The 18,503-nt window shown below is 38.1% G+C and overlaps 2 protein-coding genes across 14 annotated transcripts in view; one reads left to right on the top strand and one right to left on the bottom strand.

Moving 5' to 3' along the window:
• The window catches only part of Prrc2c (proline rich coiled-coil 2C), an 84,953-nt gene extending 76,104 nt beyond the window's left edge, over nt 1-8,849 (bottom strand). For all 13 annotated transcript variants that reach the window (XM_021265443.2, XM_021265437.2, XM_021265445.2 and 10 more), the window contains exon 1: nt 8,660-8,849. The gene's annotated coding sequence lies outside the window, so the exon portion shown is untranslated. The remainder of the gene's footprint in view (nt 1-8,659) is intronic.
• On the top strand, nt 8,582-17,554 carry LOC110350911 (uncharacterized). Its single transcript, XM_021265447.2, has 3 exons — nt 8,582-9,097; nt 15,657-15,735; nt 17,513-17,554. Exons 1-3 carry the CDS (start codon nt 8,614-8,616, stop codon nt 17,541-17,543), a joined length of 594 nt encoding a protein of 197 aa, XP_021121106.2. The 5' UTR covers nt 8,582-8,613; the 3' UTR covers nt 17,544-17,554.
• The last annotated feature ends 949 nt before the right edge of the window (nt 17,555-18,503 follow it).

The following is an 18,503-nucleotide window of genomic DNA, read 5'->3' as shown; positions in this document are numbered from 1 at the left end:
ACTTGAAATTGTAATGTTCCACAGAATTTTGCATCACACTGTGTTTAGAGTACCACACCCAACTGCAGGTTTCATTTAAATAAGCATTAACAAACTAGGCTGAATACAAAGAAAAAACTCTCCAACTGTTCTTATCCATAAATAGAAATCAGTTATTTTAAAACAGAACTTAGCATTCCCTACTTTCACAATTTGCCAGGCAACCCAAAGAACTGTGAAATGATATATAATTTTGGTGAAGCACAGAATTTGTGTCCAATGCCATGCAGTATGCTTCTAGAAGGGTGTATCTAAGAAATCATCTTAGCTTCTTCCCACCCATATCCCTGGGGGCCTTTTCTACTGGGGGGGGGGTGTTTAATAATAACTAGTGAAAAGATACATAAGTTTCTTTGTTAAAAAAAAAAGCTGAGAGGATTAATATTCAGGATATATAAAGACCCTCTAAAATGAATAAAAGAACAAATTCAATCAAAATGAGCAAAAGATCTAAATGGATACGTCTCAAAATAAGTAAAATAGCCAATAAATATGTGAAAAAATGCTTAACATTTTTTGTCATCAGGAAAATCAAATCAAAACTGTGATTCTATGTCATTCTAGACATAATGGCTATTATAAAAAAAATGCTGCAGAGGATATGAAGAAAAAGAAACCTTCATGCACTATTGTGGTAATGTAAATCAGTACAGCCACTATTGAAAAAAGTATGGAGGTTCCTGAAAGAACTAAAATAGAACTATCATGTGATCCTGTTATAGGATTCCTGGGTATCTCTTTGAAAGAAAGTCAGCATACTAGAGAGAACAGTATACCCGTGTTTATTGTGGTATTATTTACAATAGCATTAATTTATTATTCACAATAGCCAAGATGTGGAATCAGCCTGGATGCCGATTCAACAAAGGACTAAGAAAAAGTGATACACACACACACACACACACACCATGGAGTATTTCAGCCATAATGAAGAATGAAATTATCTTAGTTTCATTTCCAGAAAAATGGATGGAACTGGTGGCCATCATGAAAGCCCAGTATTGCATGTTTCCCCTCTCATTTGTGGATACTTAAAGAATGAGAATGAGATCATAAGAGAAAATGACATCAAATGTGCATTTAAAGATATACACATATGTACCTTTTTACACAAGTGCAGTGGAACATGCCTATAAGATTATATAAGAACTATTTGGGAAGCTGAGGCAGGGGAATGAGGCATTTGAGCCTACTTTTAGCACACACTGAGACTGTCTCACGAACAACAAAAATAACAAAGTTTTTAGCTTTTACACATTAGTTGAACATATTTATGAGGAATGATGTGACATTTTCACATATGTATATCACTGTAATTAGCATATCCATCACCTCAAACATTCACTCTTTGTTTTTGTGGGGTATATCCAGTGGTTTTAAGATTAATTTGCTGCTATAATAGTACAGCTAAGAATATCATGGGCCAGGGATTTAGCTCAGCAGCAGTGCCTGCCTGGCAAGCTCAAGGTCCTGAGTTCGATCTCCAGTACCAAAAAAAAAAAAAAAAAAAAAAAAAAAAAAAAAAAAGAATATCATTATATGTTGACTTACCTCTACTATAAACAGCATCACAGTTAAACATTAAAAACTATCATATCTTTTAAAAAGTATAATATCAATAAATCTGTTAAGAGTCCCTAATCTTGGAAACTGAAACATATGAATAAAGTTTCTGAGACAAAAGAAAGCCTTAACCATCAGAAAAGCAAAGTGGCAATCAAATCTACACTGAAAAACACTGTTCTAGAAAAGTTTAGCTTTTGTGTATACTATGTATTTGATGAGGTGAATGCCAGGGCACTCGTCGACAATTTATATTGTAATTGTTCATGTTACACAACTACTTCTCTTAAAATTCTGTTTAAGTTTCAGCTCTAACATAGCCATAGATATATCACTTAAGCAACAAATCATTATTTCCTCACCTGTGGCTTATAATATCCACCTGAATATAACCTTAAGATTCAATAAATACGTGTTATGAAGTGCTTAGAATAGTGTTATAATAAGTAATACAAATTTATTAAATGGTAATTAATATTTTTTAAATACATTACGAATAAAACCCCAAAGAAATAATTTTCTAGTCAACCTTATTTATTTATTTATTTATTTGGTACCGGGGATCGAACTAGTCAACCTTATTTTTTGAAAGCAATAATGTTAAGTTTGGGTGATTTTTTTTTTTTTTTGGCACCAGGGATCAAACTCAGGACCTTGCACTTGCTAGTCAGGCAGTAGAAACACTAAGCTAAATCCCTGGCACTGTTAAATTTGGATATTATGGGTTAAAAAGAGAAATATTATCCCAAGATATTCATCCAACATCATTAGCTATTCTAAATCTTTTATATAACTAAAGGATTACCTTTAAGGTTGGATTGTTTTGTTGTTTGAGACAGGGTCTTGCCAGGTAGTTTGGGCTGGCCTCAAACCAAGGCAATTCTCTGCCTTGGCCTCCAGAGCTGGGATTATAGGGGTGTGCCCCCATGCCTGGCTCAAGGTCTAAAGAATCCCTTTCACCCAGTCATTAATTTCATTTCTCTACCACTGGCATGCTTGGCTTCAGACATACTAAACTTAACCCTTATTCTCACTCTCTACTTTCATTCTTCCCATGTTCAAGTTGAACATAAATATAACTACATTATTTTTTTCTTTCTACTCAAAACCAATCAGCACATGCAGAAAATGTTTGGCTTTTCCCATTTTTGTTAAACAGCTCATCACAAAAAACACTTTCCTTGCCTTCAAAATGTTAAGAAAATTCTTGTCTATAGTTGGGAGATATTTTGTCTTTTTACAAGCAGAATCTGAACTGTGGTGGGAGCTACATAAGTCTGTATGTATTAAAACACAGAAATACACAGAAAACTCCAATTTTCTTAATATAAATTTAAAGACATGTATCAATATAATTAACCTTCGCCTCTGTCAACAGCCTCCTCTCAATATCTTTTTCCTGTTTTGAAACTAAAATTTCTCTCTCTGTTCCATTTCCCCAATTTTCAGAAGTAATTCCATACCTCCCACATTGTGCTTCCTCAATTAAGATCTATTAATTTGAACCTAACACCGAAAAGTTACTTAAAATACAGACCAAGCTACAAGTGCCATATTGCTGAAACTCTAAATTTTAATTAAAACTCAAAAATTGTAAGTGAATAGTGTATTATAATTTTATTCATATATTCGCTAGTCTTTGACATTTGATAAATGATGTATATATAGTATTTATTATTTCACGTTCACTAAAAATAAGCTATAATACTTATCTTTAAAATACATTAGAAAAAGGGCCAGGGGATTTAGCTCAGTGGTTCCACCACCAGCCTCAAAAGCGCAAGGTCCCAAATTCAATTCCCAATACCAAAAAAAGAAAGAAAAAAAAGGAAAAACTTTAATTCTCTACTTGCTTAACTACTTAATCCATCTTAGTAGAAACTTCAAAGCTCTTTGTTCTTTAGTGACCATTTCTCCAGTCTCCCAAATTTTTTTTTTTTTGGTACCAGTGATTGAACTCAGGACCTTGCACTTGTGAGACCGGCAGCAGAACCACTGAGCCAAATCCCTGGCCCTTGACCTAAATTCTTTTAGGGTTATCAAGGATCTCTCAGCCAAATTCAAAGGCTGCTTCTCATTTTTCTGATCTCTACAACATTTGGCTCTGATAATCCTATTTTCAGATTAATTTTTTTGGCCTGGATTTCTGTAGTGACTTATTCACTTATTCATTTTTATTCTCTTGTCATAGATTACCCTGACATCCTATTTCTTCATCCAAATAAACCTACTTCCTTGCAGGGTATCATGGAAATGGTTGTCCCAAGTATATAGTTAAGATTGTAATTTATATCTCTATATCTGTAACGCTGCCATTTGTTTGATGAATCTATTCCATTCTAGACATTCATTATTTCTGGCCTTCATTAACTGCAACCACTGCCTGATTTTTATGCAGCATTTATTTCTTAAAGGAGTAACGTCCCAAAGGGTAGAATGAAAAGGCCTGGTGATATATTAGATGATTTTAAGTGGTCTATAAAAGAGCATAAGATTATGTGTTTATTTTAAAACACATTAGAAAGGAGGGTGGAAAAGCTAATAACAAATTATGTGAATTATATAAAATTTTTATTTTACATACACTTAATTAAAAAACAGCAAGTTGAGCCTGGCAAGGTGGTGCACACCTGTAATCCCAGCACTCAGGAGTCAGGAGGATTGCCATGAGCTGAGGCAAGCCTGGGCTATGTTAGTGAGTTCAAGGGCAGCCTGAATTGCACAGTGAGACCCTGTCTCAAACATAAAAACAAAACAAACAAAAACCACCCAAAAAATCAACCAACCAACCAACCAACCAACCAACCAACCAAAAAACCAGCAAGTTGAATTAAGGTAAAATATTAATTAACAGTCAGACAGTTTGAAGATAAGGCAAAAATTGTGACTCACTTTAGTTTGGGAAATACCGCTAGGAAACCTACGAAGGTTAAGTACTAGGGCTCTGGGTCAATGATTCAAATCCCATCGTTATCAATTACTAGTTAAGTAACTATGAACAAATTACTACTTACATCTATTTAATTCTCAGTTTTCTAATAGTACAGTGGGGATAAAATAAAACACCTCCCAGACCTATCACAGTATAGAAAGAGATACTCCCCAAAATAGTCTTAGCTCAATGCTTGGTACAGTTAAGTATTAAACAAATATCAAAGATTACCAATTCTTTTTTGGCAGTACTTGGGCCTTGCTCATGGTAGGCAAGCAATCTACCATTAAGCTACATCCAATTATAAAAATTCTTGATCTCTCTTAGTCATCATGCCTTTACTTATAACCAACTAGGTGTTCAACTGGTACAATAGGTATTTTTTCTGTGTGGACTTTCTGCATCAAACTTCCCTTACCTTCTTACACACCTGTTTTCAGCTTCTGGCATGAATCCAAAGACCAAACACACACACACACACACACACTTTTTTTTTGGTGGTTCTGGGGATCAAACCCAGACTCTCATGTATATTAGGCAAGGACTTTATCACTGAATTATATCCCCAGTCCCAAGATAATTTTTAATATTAATCCTTAAGACTGTGAACATCTTGGCAGTGGTAATCAAAAGCTATATTCCTCTAATTCACTAGGCTTTACAAAACTAAAAGAATCTTTAATGTTTGTTGAGTAAAACTAAAAATTAAGGAAAATCTGATGCAAATAAATCTCAAAGCATATTACAGAAACACAAACTCTTAGAAGGTTCTCTTGACACAATTCTAATGGGTAAATAAAGGGCTGAGGAGACTGAGAAATATTCCTTTGGTCAGTTAACCTTAGTCATGCATCTGTTCTTTTGTGCTTCTAACCCTGACTCACTCAATAATGTCTTTAGATATCCCAACTGCATACAAGGTGATGAGGACATGAAAACAGTCTAGTAAAGAAAAAGACAAATAAGGAAACACAGAAAGTAAAAAAAAAATTAGATAACACACAACATACATAATACCCAACAGTGTTTCTTTACCAGAGATGTGCTCTACAAATGCTAACTACATCCCATCCTTCTTTTATGTTTAGTAACTGGAAACACCACACAGGGGTGAGTACAACATACAGGCAGAAATATTTTCAGATTCTTAAGGCAGTCTGCCAAACAAGTTTTCTGTTGAAACTCAGTTAATACCTCTCATCTGAGAGGTCAGCAAATACAGAAAGACACTAGCTCAAAATGACATGACTGGCATTCTGCTAATGTAGAGCAAAATAAAGGACTAGGAATACAACTGGCAAAAAGATAGGTTTATACTTAGCTTTTATAAGGGGGAAAGCACAATAGACAATTTATTGAAGTTACCCTTCAGCAAATACTTTCATCCACAAAGATGTTTTGAGTGAAGTACCAATGGTATTATTGGGGAATTTAAATGTGATGACTCAGAAAAGTAACATTAACTTTCTAACCAAGAATTAACAGACTGATAAATTTTCACTGCATGACCCTATTCAAAAGGTGATAACTCTTTCTGAAATGAAATTATGTTAGTCATAACTCAGATTCAACATTGGATCTCCTTTAAGAATACAGTTCTGTACAAACTTATGTAAATTTATTTTACAAATTTTATCAATGATCAATTTTTGTTGACCATGGTATGACATAAATAGCGTAAGTTACCTGAGATAGAAACGAAAGCAGTGCTGGGGTACACTCAGGAACATAATACAAACTTCAAAGATTTTACCAGAAAGGTAGGAGTAGAGAGAGGATGGGGGACTGGAGTGAGACAGAAATTCTGCTTTTTTTATTTTCAGCAAGATACTGCTCTTAAGTGATCCTTTCTATACAGCATGAAGAAATCTTTTACAAATAAAATCCAGTAGGTAAAGAGAGAGGTAGAAGGAAAAAAAAAGAAAAAGAAAAATTATTTAAGTACTCCCCCCAAGATATATGCCATTCTGAAAATGCAGATTACATATTGCTTTTATGAGTATTCTGTTCTACCAATATGGTATTCTACTTTTCTCCCTCCGTCATTAGTTGGCCTTTTAAAATGTACTAGGCACAATAATAAAAGGCACTAGGCTTTTTAAAATGTACTAGGTCCTTTCACATATACCTTAAAATTCCATACATAGTATGCCTTAAAGAGATGCTATTACTAGCATCTCCATTTTAAAGGTGAGGAAATAGTCTACAATAACATCATAAATTTTTTTTTTTTTGGTAACGGGGATCGAAGTCAGGACCTTGCATTTGCGAGGCAGGCGGCGGAACCCCTGAGCTAAATTCCCAGCCCCTAACATCTTAAAATTTAAAAGTTGTATCTGTGGTAATACAAAGTCATCTGAAGCCTTCACTGTACTTTAAATAGTAAAGGACACAAGAAATTAGCGTCTATCCCACCCACAAAGTAGACGTAATTCATTTTTACACCTGCAACACTGTAACCTTCACATGCAATAGTGTTCATATACTGACCTCAAGGTAAAGAAAAAGTATCAGTTAATAGTGCTGTATTTTACTTAGTTACTAAAGAATACAGAATTACAAGGAACAAGGAAGCAGTTTGATGATTTACAGCATCCCCTCTGGGTTTAAACAGTACGACGGGTCTGAATTCAGTACTGTACCACCAATTAATCACTGCTGTGTGACCTCGGTCAAATTAATCTCTCAGATTTCATTTCCTCATCTGTAAAATGAGGATTAAGAGCGTCTCCCTAGAAGATTTCTAGGAATTTTTAAAAAAGATAACGTATATAAAGGACTTACTACTGTACGTACAACGTAGGTTAACTAACAGCCACACATACAGGTTTATACCGCCCCCCTCAAACTTAAAAAGCCCGCACTCTGATATTTCATTTTTAGAGAATTATTATTCGATTATACGCTAAAGACAAAACTAAAGTTCAATCTATTCCTCATTTGGGGGGGGGGGTATCACTGCATTTGGGGTGAAGCTCAAAGATGATGCGGTACATCTGTGACACACACCTAAAAATGGCTGCAGTGCAAGTAGCATCATAATTACCAACATGGGAGGTTAAACCTTTATTTTTAAATGCTGGAGTTAGACTTGGTAGGCGCTCAAATCACCCCGATATTTTTATTTGCAGGACTAGCCTATCAAGCCCTTAATCAAGATTTTTCCGATTCTTCTGGTGCATTCCAAATGAAAAATTTTCAGCAGAGCCGCCTACTGTACGATTCCAAGTACCCTGCCGAGGTATAAATCTACGAATCTAAGCTGAAGACCGGCCGATGCGGAAATCGAGGCAGCTCCAGGAGCCAGCAAACGTTAAGTAGGTCCGTCACTCAAAAGCTCTTAAAGTCAAGTCAAAACAAATACATATTCTTTGAGAGTAATGACAAGAGCTCTTGGGCAAAGTTAACAACCCTCGATTATCGTGGTCCTTTCTGGTCCCCATGCCCTTTATTTCCATTCTAAAGTGGGGCCTTCATTCTAACACCAATAATGCTAATACTATCTCAAAAACTGGGAGCAGCTGAGGGGGACTCACCACGCAGATGAGGGGATGTGGCTAGCGGCCTAGCGTGAGAAAGGACTATCCAGTTGCTCCAATGGAACTGGGCAGCACGTTCCTAGCGGAAGTAGAGTTGGTCCAGATTCCCCGAAGAGCCTCACAGAATTTTAGGTCTTTAAGCCAGACTCTCATTTATTGCTCACTGCAAATCCTACCATTACTATATACGAACACATAAACATAAAGGCCCCGGCTGGGCCCTTGGGTCGTTTGAGGGTCGCAAACTAAACTACACTAAGGAGGGGGGGACCCCGCGCGCCCGCAGTCCGGAGGGATGGAAACTCCCCTCGCCCACCGGGCACCGCGCACGATCGCGCCGCAGGGCCGGGCTGGGGACTGGATTGGGGGGGACCCACCGGCCACAACTCCCCGCTGCAAACCACATGGGGAGGGTCCGTTCGTTTCCCGCTGCGGAGCGCAGGCCGACTTCCCCAGACACGGAGCAGACGGTAACTAAACAGAAAGGAGATGCTCGGCCCCGCTCTCCTGCCCCAGGCCGCCGCACGCCGGCCCTTTCCGATGGGGCCCTCTTTGATCGGGGCCCCGAAGCCCTCGCTTTCCTTACCCGCCAGGGTGTCCAGTTTGCGTACTTCGACAGTTTCACCGAGGTCTGATCAGGGGAAGGGGAAGTTGGGATTAGAGGGATGGCTCGAAAGCCCACCGGGCTGGGAAATTCGAAGCTGCGGACGGACAAACCGCCAAAGCACTTTCTCCGCTTTCCCAGAAGGTGAGCACAAGCGAGAAAAAGAAGCAAGATGGCGGCCAGCCAGCCCTTACGTACTACGTCATGACGCTACGTACGTAAAGCAAATCTCTGCAGGACCGCCCACCGGCGCAGAGGCGGCCGGGTCACGTGAAGCCTCGGCGGCGGCGCCACCCCAGCGGAAGGCGACGGTGCCTCCTACTGGAAAGAGAGGTTTCCTGCAACCCGAGTTATCACTGCAAGACGAAGCTTTCATTTGGAAAGTTTCGGGGACTCTTGAACTGAGCACATTACAAATTGGTATGCTACAGTAAAATGAGAAAAGTTATATTTGGTGGGTGAATGTGTAAACTCATTCAAACAGCAGTTTGACAGAATGTTCCTAGTGAAGAAGGGGGCCAAGCTGAGAAGGCATGGTGTTTAGGGAGGCTGTGGAGATTCAAATTATCCCAGAGAGAGAGAAAAAGTAACCCTATTAGGGCCAGAGTAGGATTGGCATGCTCTGCAGATAGCTCCGTAGTTATGGATGTAGAATAAACCATTCAGTTTATTTGTATGATTTCTCTGGCAGTGGCCAACTTTTTGGTACTGCTGGCTATACAGAAGAGGGACAGGATTCACCCTAGGAGAATGGGTGAATCTTACCTAGGAAGAATAATGCAGGAGATGAGGGTATCTGGAATTGAAGAACTATAATAATAATATCTGGCAGAGTGCTTGTTTACCAGATACAAAGGGTTCAATGCTCAGGACCCCCCCCCAAATCTGAACGTATGGTAGATGAATAATATTTATCTACTTCGTAAACTATGTATGGCATATTTTAAATCTAAGGATTCCTTGCCGTCTACCATGGTTTAAGTGATCTTCCCCACCAGTAATTTGTATATGTTCATAGGATTGTCATTTCAACGATGTTAGCATAACAGAAATAGGAATGAGAAATAAATCACAGGCACCTCCTTTCAAAAAGCTATTGGTGATCATTGGTTTTGGGTTTTTCAATTTTTTCTTGTGTGTGTGTGTGTGTGTTCCTGTGCTGAAGAGTAAACCCAAGACCTTGCACATTCTTCAGGTGTTCTACTGCTGAACTTTACTATACCCCCAGCTCCTTAGTGATCCTTTGAAATGGAAAAGCTTGGCTGATTGATGTATGATTATTTTCAGGGGAAGACTTGCAGGCTGTGCCCTACAGGACAGAGAAACAGTCCTTTGGTGAATTTCCCACAACTTTTTAGGATCTGGTCTACTATATCCTGGTTTTGAAATATCTTTTATATACAACACAGAACACCTCCAGCACTGAAATGAGTTTATGTTAGCCTAGGTCAAGAAACTAACATATACAAACAGAATTATGAGTTTTTAAGAGCTATAATATGTGCATCTGAGTACTTGTAACTTCAAAGTTAGTGCATTTTCTATGTAGCCACACTCACTGAGGAAGCCAAAAGCAGCATCAGAAGGTGCTTGATGAACACATACCTGGAACAAGTAGAGTTATATGTGTATAGTTTTCTTTTCTTTTTGGTACTGAGGATTGAACTTGGGATCTTGCACTTGTGATGCAGGCGGCGGAACCACTGAGCTAACTCCCCGGCTCTGCATATAGTCTTCTTGATTCTATTATTTTTACACAGGACGATTTTGTTCTGAGGTAGAAATAGGTACTCAATTTTCAGTGGTTGCAGTGTTCGACACTGATCTCCAATATAATAGGGGTGCCCTGCTGCTCTTGATTTAGGCTCCTTCTCTTCTTGACAGTACTTAGATGGCCACCAGCCCTGAAGCATCTCTGTATGTTCTTCCTCTGTTTCCATGGCTACCCCTTAGCAATGTTCTTTCCATAAAAATCAAGGTACAGTTAAGTCAGGCCAGTTTGTGTTTCAAAACTGACTTTGCTTATTTCTACTCTTATCTATTGTATGTGACCTTAAAGTTTAACTCTCAGAGAACAGGCTACTTTTACCTTATTTCCAGTTTCTTGGAGGAAAATCTGACTGAAATTTCCATGTATTGGTACAATGTCCAAAGTCAAATAATTCTTTTAAAAATTTTACTTTGTCTTGAATTAACATCTCATCAGTGTAGATAAATTTGTCATAACAAAAATGTTTTCATGGCAGACTAAATGAAAACTTGTCATTTAATTTCTAATATGACTTCTTAAACAGTAATTTTAGGGTAATGTTATCAAATTGTCAATTGGTGGTATGAAATCAGGAAAGCGAGTCTTGCTGAAAAAATTAATTCTCTAAACAACATAGCCTTATTTGCTAATAGTTTTATTTTCTACTTTCTTTGGGATTGATTCCGTAAGACTGAAAGCATTGAAGATCTGTGGAATAGTAGGCTAACAATAAAAGAATTAATGAATGTATCATATTTTACTAGTAATACTGTTTCTTAAATGTTTATATACACATGACAATTTTGATTTATTTTTACCAATGATCCAGCAAATCATATTTGGTAAAACTGTGAAACATTTGGAAATAAAGATAAAAACAATATTGTCAATGCTTTAAAAAATTACTTCTTCCTAACTTATAAGAAGTTATATATTGGGCTGGGGATTTAGCTCAGTGATTTCGCCGCCTGCCTCACAAGTGCAAGAACCCAAGTTCGTTTCCCAGTACCAAAAAAAAAAAAAAGAAAAAAGAAGTTATATATTAAATATATTACAATGTATTTCTTATCTATAAGATTTTACATTATATGTAAAGTAGTATGAACATTTTTACTTACCATTGTATTGTCAATTGGATCAACAAACTTTATAATTGAATAAAGGGTATATTTTGGCTAAAAGTGTTATTCATTTGCCATATCCTAAGTTAATAAAGTCCAAATTAAATGGGATCTACTTTCCATCCAAAGTTGTTCCAGAATGTTCTTGACTGAGAGAAACTAAGTTCTTGAGCTGTGGGTCCCAAGTCAGGATGATGTAAGTGTTAGTGAGCAGAGAACATTATCAGCAATATTTAGTCACTCCAGGAGCTGGAGAAAGAAGGAAAAGATGGAGAAAAGCTTTTTGGTTCGCAGTTTTGCCTCGGCTCTAAGTTCACCTGAGTCAGTGAGCAATGGTACAAGACACAGATGAGGAGGGAAAGATTGCAAGGGAAGTGGGAGAGGGGAGGTCCTAGCATCTGCAGAACAGGAAAAGATTACAAAGGACAGTAGCCAGGTGGTAAATGGGGATACAGAAAAGGTGATTTCTTAATTTTTTTAGGCCAGGAGATAGAAACTTGAGATAATACTGATTAATATAATCATAGTAATCAATAATTCCAAAATTGTAACTTTTACTGCTGCTGTTAGCATTCCTCAAAGTATAAGACACTTTTTATTTCATGCCCAACCAGTTGTGTATGGAATGTATAAAGGAAACTACCTAGTTGCAAATCCTTTATTGCTCCACAGTAATTAAGAGAAGCAAGGTCAATAGTATATTTTTTATAGCCTTGGAAGTGGGTATTTTGGATAATGTCTACTAGAGAAGAGAATTTCTTGTATTGAAAAGTAATCTGTAACGTATACCTTGTTCAGTTTTGTTTGTTTATTTCTTTGCATTCTCCATTCTTATTTCTGCTGGGGTTAATTAGTTATTTCAGAAATAATTTCTTAAGAGTTTCTGAGAGTCACAGTGAGATAATTGCTTCAAATGGGAATTAGTATAATACTCTATGGGATGGGCCATTATGAACTTCATGGGGCACCCAGTCTGGGTAGAAAGAAGAGAGTGAGAGAAGAGTGACTGAGAGAAAATTAAGAAAAAGCTTCTCAAGTATTTAACAGTCTGGGCAAAGTAAAATGGAATTCTTCATTTTAATATTCAATATTACAGGTAAAGAAATTTTAATTGCAAAGTTTCAGTCACTGTAATGATGAATCACATAATGCCACCTGTTCAGGCTGCATGTACCACAACTTGTGCTCAACTTTGAGAAGATGCTGGCAGAGTGACCAACCTGGGACCTTCCTGGTTTTAGCAGTGAAAGTCCACGACCCGGGAAACTTCTCAGTCCAGAACAAATCAGGACAGTTGTTCACCCTATGGTGGTTGCAGTGGAGTAGAGTTGTCAGTGGGTTGTCATCTCAAGAGTCTCTCTTACTGAAATCTCGTTGTGATCTCTACTATTTGCCTGAGAATATGCTTTTGGTGAATGTCACAAATATAGAGAGAGCCTCATCTGCTACCAGAGAAGATCATTCTTATTCTGAGGAGTGAGCCAGGCTGCAGGCAGCTGAGAAATTAGGCTTGAGGAACTCCCTGGCAATAATTGGACAGAGCACTGCTGTCATTTGCTCTTGGCTGTACTTGCTACATTAACTTCACCTGGAGATAGCTGCCAATTATTGAATTCTTACTGGAGGCTAGCACCGTGCTAAACCTTTGTACATATTTTATGCAACAATTTGTAATACAGATGGTAAACAGTTAAATAACTTGCCTTGAGCTCACAGTGCTAATAAGAGTTAGAGCTGGTATTTGAACTGGGGTTCCACTTCACAGAAAGCTGGACGGTTCTCCAGTCTCCAGGGTGGACTGGAGGATGGTGTGCACACTTTCCCTGACTCTTCCCTAAGGGAGTGTCTCTCTTCCTCGCTTGCTCTGTCATCTGGACCTGAAGTGACTGAGGTTGTTGAGTGGACTATGCTTTTTCTTTAACTGTACAGTCTTATGCCCCATGACCTGTACTAGTGAAATCTCTGTGTTATCTTTCTGTTACTGCAACAAAATATCTGAGATAATCAACTTGAAAAGAGGGAACACCCTCCCTCTTTCATTCTTTTGGCCTCTTTTGGCTCACAGTCTGGGAGGTTTCAGTCCCTGGTAGTTGGCCCGTTGCTTTTGGGCCTGCAGTGAGGCAGAACATGATGGTGCAAGCTTGTGGCAGAAGAAACCCTCACTCAGGGCCAGAAGTGAAAGAGAGGAAGAAAGAAGGCTGGGGCTCTCAAATCCTTCCAGAGTGTGTTCCTGTGCGTAGAAGATGGCCCATGAAGCACCGTTTCTTGGAGATCCTACAACCTATCAATAGCACCAGTCTTGGGACTGAGCCTTTAATGCACGGGCCTTTGGGGGACTCTTATCCAAACCACAGCAATGTCCCAATGACAAAACGTGATTTTTATGTGATTCTTCAAAAAGCACAAAAAGAGTAAACACGAACAAATACTATCCCCTTGTTAAAAAGCCAACATCAAAACCAAGTTATATTTCAAGAAATACTGTTGCTTGAAATGATTAATACATCATCAGTAAGTTAGTTTAGCTGATACCAAAAACTCCTGACTGAAGGAGAAAGATTACTAATTTGGAGAGTGATCAAATTGAATCTATAATTTAGCAATGCAGTATTTCTCTCCAGCTTTATCAGTGCTGTGAAATGAAGAGATCATAGGAAAGAATTTAAGCTTACATGTTACCATACAAATAAAAGTTCTAGTTACTTGTCTGGTGTACTTATGACCTCTATCCAAGGTCAAAGGATAAAAGAAAAGTTCGTTATCAGAATGATGAAGATAACGACAGGGCCAAATGATAACCTGGCATCTGAAGTTGTGAACAGAAAGCTTTTTCAGGAACCAGAGGAAAAATGTGTCCCTGACTTCGGAGCCAGCCATCCCTGGAACTAACTTGGGCTTAAGGCCTTACTAAGGTGGAGAACGTTAACAAATTGTAATTAACTTTTGTTATCTTATATTTGGAGAAATGTCCCTTAAGTCACCCTGGGGCCAATTTGGCTTTAGAGAATTGGCATCAATCTCAAAATTACTTTTTGCATAGAACTTTAAGTCACAAAGGTGACCTCACGACAGAAAAGTGCACCTACCCTTTGTAAGTGCATTCCAGAAAATAAACAGAATGGAAATTCTTAATCCATCCTTTAAAACATGTATTTGCTGTTTGTAAATGTCATACCATGTATCATAAATCTATATTATTCATTTTATTTTTAAATATGAGGCCTTTGACTTAATGTAGGCTATATTTGAATTATTTTTTCCTTCAACATATTAAGCTACGGTACACACTGTGCCAGCTATGAAAGACATAAAAATGAGTAATGCAGTTTAAATTCTTTCTCTTAAGGAGCTTATAATCAAGTGGGATGGGAATAGGGGGAGGTAAAAAAAAATTACAAGCAATTGTAAGTAAAAGTGATGTGTTAGCATTCTCCAAAGAACAAACCAACAGAGTGTGTGTGTGTGTGTGGGGGGTGGTAGGGACAAAGGGAGGCAGTTGGTTTGCGTGAAGAGAGAGTGAAAAATGTTTTAGACAGAGGGTACAACATGTGGAAAGACCCCCAAAACCCAAAGAGACCATGACATGTTTGAGGACTTTTAAAGTACCTAGATAGCTCTTTGGCTTGTAGAAGAGGGAAAGGGGCAAAAAAGCAAAACTTCAAAGGTGATCAGAAACCAGATTCCAAAGACTCATAAACATAGTTTGCATTTTGTCGCAGGTGTGATAGGAGCATGTGGATGGCTTAACTAGGATCTTATGTAGGCTAAGCAAAATTAGTGCATTTTACTGATATCACATATGAAGCACAGCCCAATGTGCATTATTCTTTAGTCCTTTTGTTTGTCTACTTGTTTGTTTTCCAACAGGCATTAGCTGGGTTTGAACTGTGTATTAAGCAATGTGCTAGTTGCTGAAGATATCAATAGTTACTGTTTAAAACATTTATTTAGCTGAAATATGCAGAGTGGTTTGCCTGGATATAGGAGCAGCTCTGGTAGGAGGCTCTAATGATAACTCAATGGCTAGTCAAAGGGAATTTGAATGCTGCAATTAGGCTGGAGAGAAATAAGTATAGCCAATTTCCTCAAATTGTTTTTATTTCCACAGAAACTTCTCATTGTCATCCTAAGAAACCAGTTATTCTTGCAATGGTGATTTCAAAAGGCAAGCCTTCTAAAACTCCTTTGTAAGTATCATAAGTATCAAATTTAACATTTTGTTAACAAGCTAGTATAGTCCTTGGCTGATGCTCATGCCTTTATAATGTCGAAAGTTGTTATCAGCCTGAGAATTAAGTGTTCTAAGTGAGAGAGCCACCAACTCTCTGCTTATAAATCTCCACTTTTCACTGTTGGAATCAGAGCAAAGTTCAGTCTCTCTGCCACACTATGAGACCACAGTGTCATCATCCCTACACCTATCACCATGGCCTGTCTTACCATCATTAAGAATGTCTGGACAGGGACGAGGATTTAGCTCAGTGGTTCCGCCACCTGCCTCACAAGCAGAAGGACCTGAGTTCGATCCCCAGTACCAAAAAAAAGAATGTCTGGACAATCTTGTCTTTAACAGACAAAGGTAGGTTGCTGGTTGCAGGCTCCCATGTAATACAGAATCTTGCAGTTTTCCTCCATATTACTTATTGCGCTCATCACCAAATGTCTGCCTTCACACTAAAACTAGAAGCTGCATAAAGACAGACCATGTATGATCTGCATATATGCCGGCACCTAGTGCTTCTTGGGGGATATTGAATAGACAGTGACCTCCATTGCATGTATTGTATGTTAGTGGCGATAGCTTGGATTCTGAAGTCAAAAATAAAAAGTTCAAATCCAAATTCTGCCAATATATGACGGTTAGCTGGTTTTTAGATCAGTTTGTATCCTCTACTGTGCCTGGCATATATAAAGTATGGGGTAGTCAATAAGTAGTTATTGTTTTAATTTTTAAAATTCTATTATCATGTAATTATACATATTAATGGATTTAGTGTGACATTTCAACCCATACAGGCAGCATGATTAGATAGATCACAGTAGTGAGCATTTCCCTCACCTTATCATCTCTTCATTGGGAGCCTCTGAGGTCCTCTCTCTGGATCTTCATCATATTTGTAGTGGTTGTGAACTGTAGTCATCTGTCTGCACTGTGGAACACCACAGCTTACTTTTTTGTCTGTTTTTGTTATCTGTTATCCAGCCTCTTTTTATCCACAGCTTCCCTTCTCCAATCTTTCCCAAACTCTAGTAATCACTATTCTACATCTGAGCCAACTATTTTTCCCCACTCCTACATGGAGAGGGAACATGTAGTATTTGCCTTTCTATCTCTTGGCTTATTTGACTTAACATGATGTCCTCCAGTTCCATCCATTTTCTCAAAAATAATAGGGTTTCATTGTTCTTTGTGGCTAAATAATATTCCTCTGTGTGTGTGTGTGTGTGTGTGTGTGTGTGTGTATGCACACATTTGCTTTATCCATTCATCCCTTGATAGGCACCTAGGTTGATTGTATTTCTTGACTAAGGTGAATAATGCCTCAGTAAATAAGGGCATACCGGTGTTTCTTTGGTGTGCTGATTGCATTTCCTTTGGATTTATACGTAGAAGTGGGACAGCTTAATCATATGATAGATCTATTTTCAGTTCAGCTACTATTGTTAAAAGATAATCAGGCACATCAAAATTTAATGAGTTTATTTGAACATTCAGTAATTCATGAATCCTGTAGCACCAGACCACAAGTAGTATAGTGTTCCACAGAGGGGATGCAAGGGAAAAACTTCTGTAATGTATTCAAATAAGCAAGACAAAGAATATTTGATTGGATAGAGTGGAAATGCTTAATTGGCAGCTTTTGATTGGAAAAGTCTCTAGTTAGAGTAAGTGTCTTCTGATTGATAAAGTTTAAGTTTTGTTTTATTGTTTATACTGAGATGGGTTTTCATTTACTTGTGTAGGAACCTCAAGTGCTGGAGACTTTATAGCTAAAGACCTCCCAGGTAATTATTTTAATGCTGTATTGAATGTCAGTACATATTTATGTGTGGCTAGGGTTTTGGTCTCACTCTCCTTACTTTACAAGTCAAGCAATAAATAAAAGCAGAATTTTCCTTCTCACCATTTCTCAGCAGAGTGCAATTATTCCTGGGAGCTCAGGAATGAAACGGAGTGAGGCAACACAGACCAGACTTGAGCTAGCAGTTCTCTAGGCCAGATGACGCAGTTTGCAAGATGCTTTAAAGATACGTGGACCCATAGACCTTGGGTGTGGCCACAGCTCATTGAGTTGCTAATTTCTGGTTTTGACTCATTTATTCATTCATCAAACATTTATATAGAATTACTGCAGGTAGAGAGCCATTCTAGGCACTGTGGGCAGTGATTCTCACACACTTCTGGTGTTGGCCAAAAGAAAAAATACCCAAGGAAATGTTAAGAGTACCGCTTCTCTGCTACCACCCTCTAGAGTTTCTAATAAAAATTTCAGATGGTCTTGAGAACCTTTGTTGTTATTTTACTCTTGATGGTTCTAGGAATTGAGCCCAGGGCTTTACCTGATAGGGAAACACGCTACCACTGAGGCACATCTCTAGCCCCTATTAAAATTTTTTCTTTTATTTTTTGTACCAGGGATCAAACTCACGACCTTGCACTTGCAAGGTAGGCATGGTACCACTGAGCTAAATCTTTGGCCCCGTGGTTTGTCTGTTTTTGATTCTAAATAATGTGAATTTATTTGCCATATTATCCTTCCTGTAAAGTACAGCTGAAGGCTTCATAGAGAGTCCAGTGATACTGCTTTATTCATGCCATTGTTGTTGGGAGTGATATTGTACCTGTAGAAAAATATGTGGGCTGACAGAATGTTTTTGTACATAAGTTAATATGTGATTAGGAGCATACATGATAACATCAACTGTGCTTAGGTCTGAAGAATTTCAGGCCAGG

This window comes from Heterocephalus glaber, unplaced genomic scaffold (assembly GCF_053883595.1).
Source record: "Heterocephalus glaber isolate CG9 unplaced genomic scaffold, H.glaber_assembly_v1.0 deba00001600, whole genome shotgun sequence".
NCBI lineage: Eukaryota > Metazoa > Chordata > Mammalia > Rodentia > Bathyergidae > Heterocephalus > Heterocephalus glaber.
The sequence above is the reverse complement of the archived record's forward strand: the minus strand, read 5'-3'. Positions and strand labels throughout refer to the sequence as shown.

Excerpts from the sequence above, each read along its gene's own strand:
- LOC110350911 (XM_021265447.2), top strand. The coding sequence starts at position 8,614 with ATGGGGCCCTCTTTGATCGGGGCCCCGAAGCCCTCGCTTTCCTTACCC. Across the intron at positions 9,098-15,656 it reads ACTGAGCACATTACAAATTG|AAACTTCTCATTGTCATCCT; the intron begins GTATGCTACAGT and ends TTATTTCCACAG. Across the intron at positions 15,736-17,512 it reads AAGCCTTCTAAAACTCCTTT|GAACCTCAAGTGCTGGAGAC; the intron begins GTAAGTATCATA and ends TTACTTGTGTAG.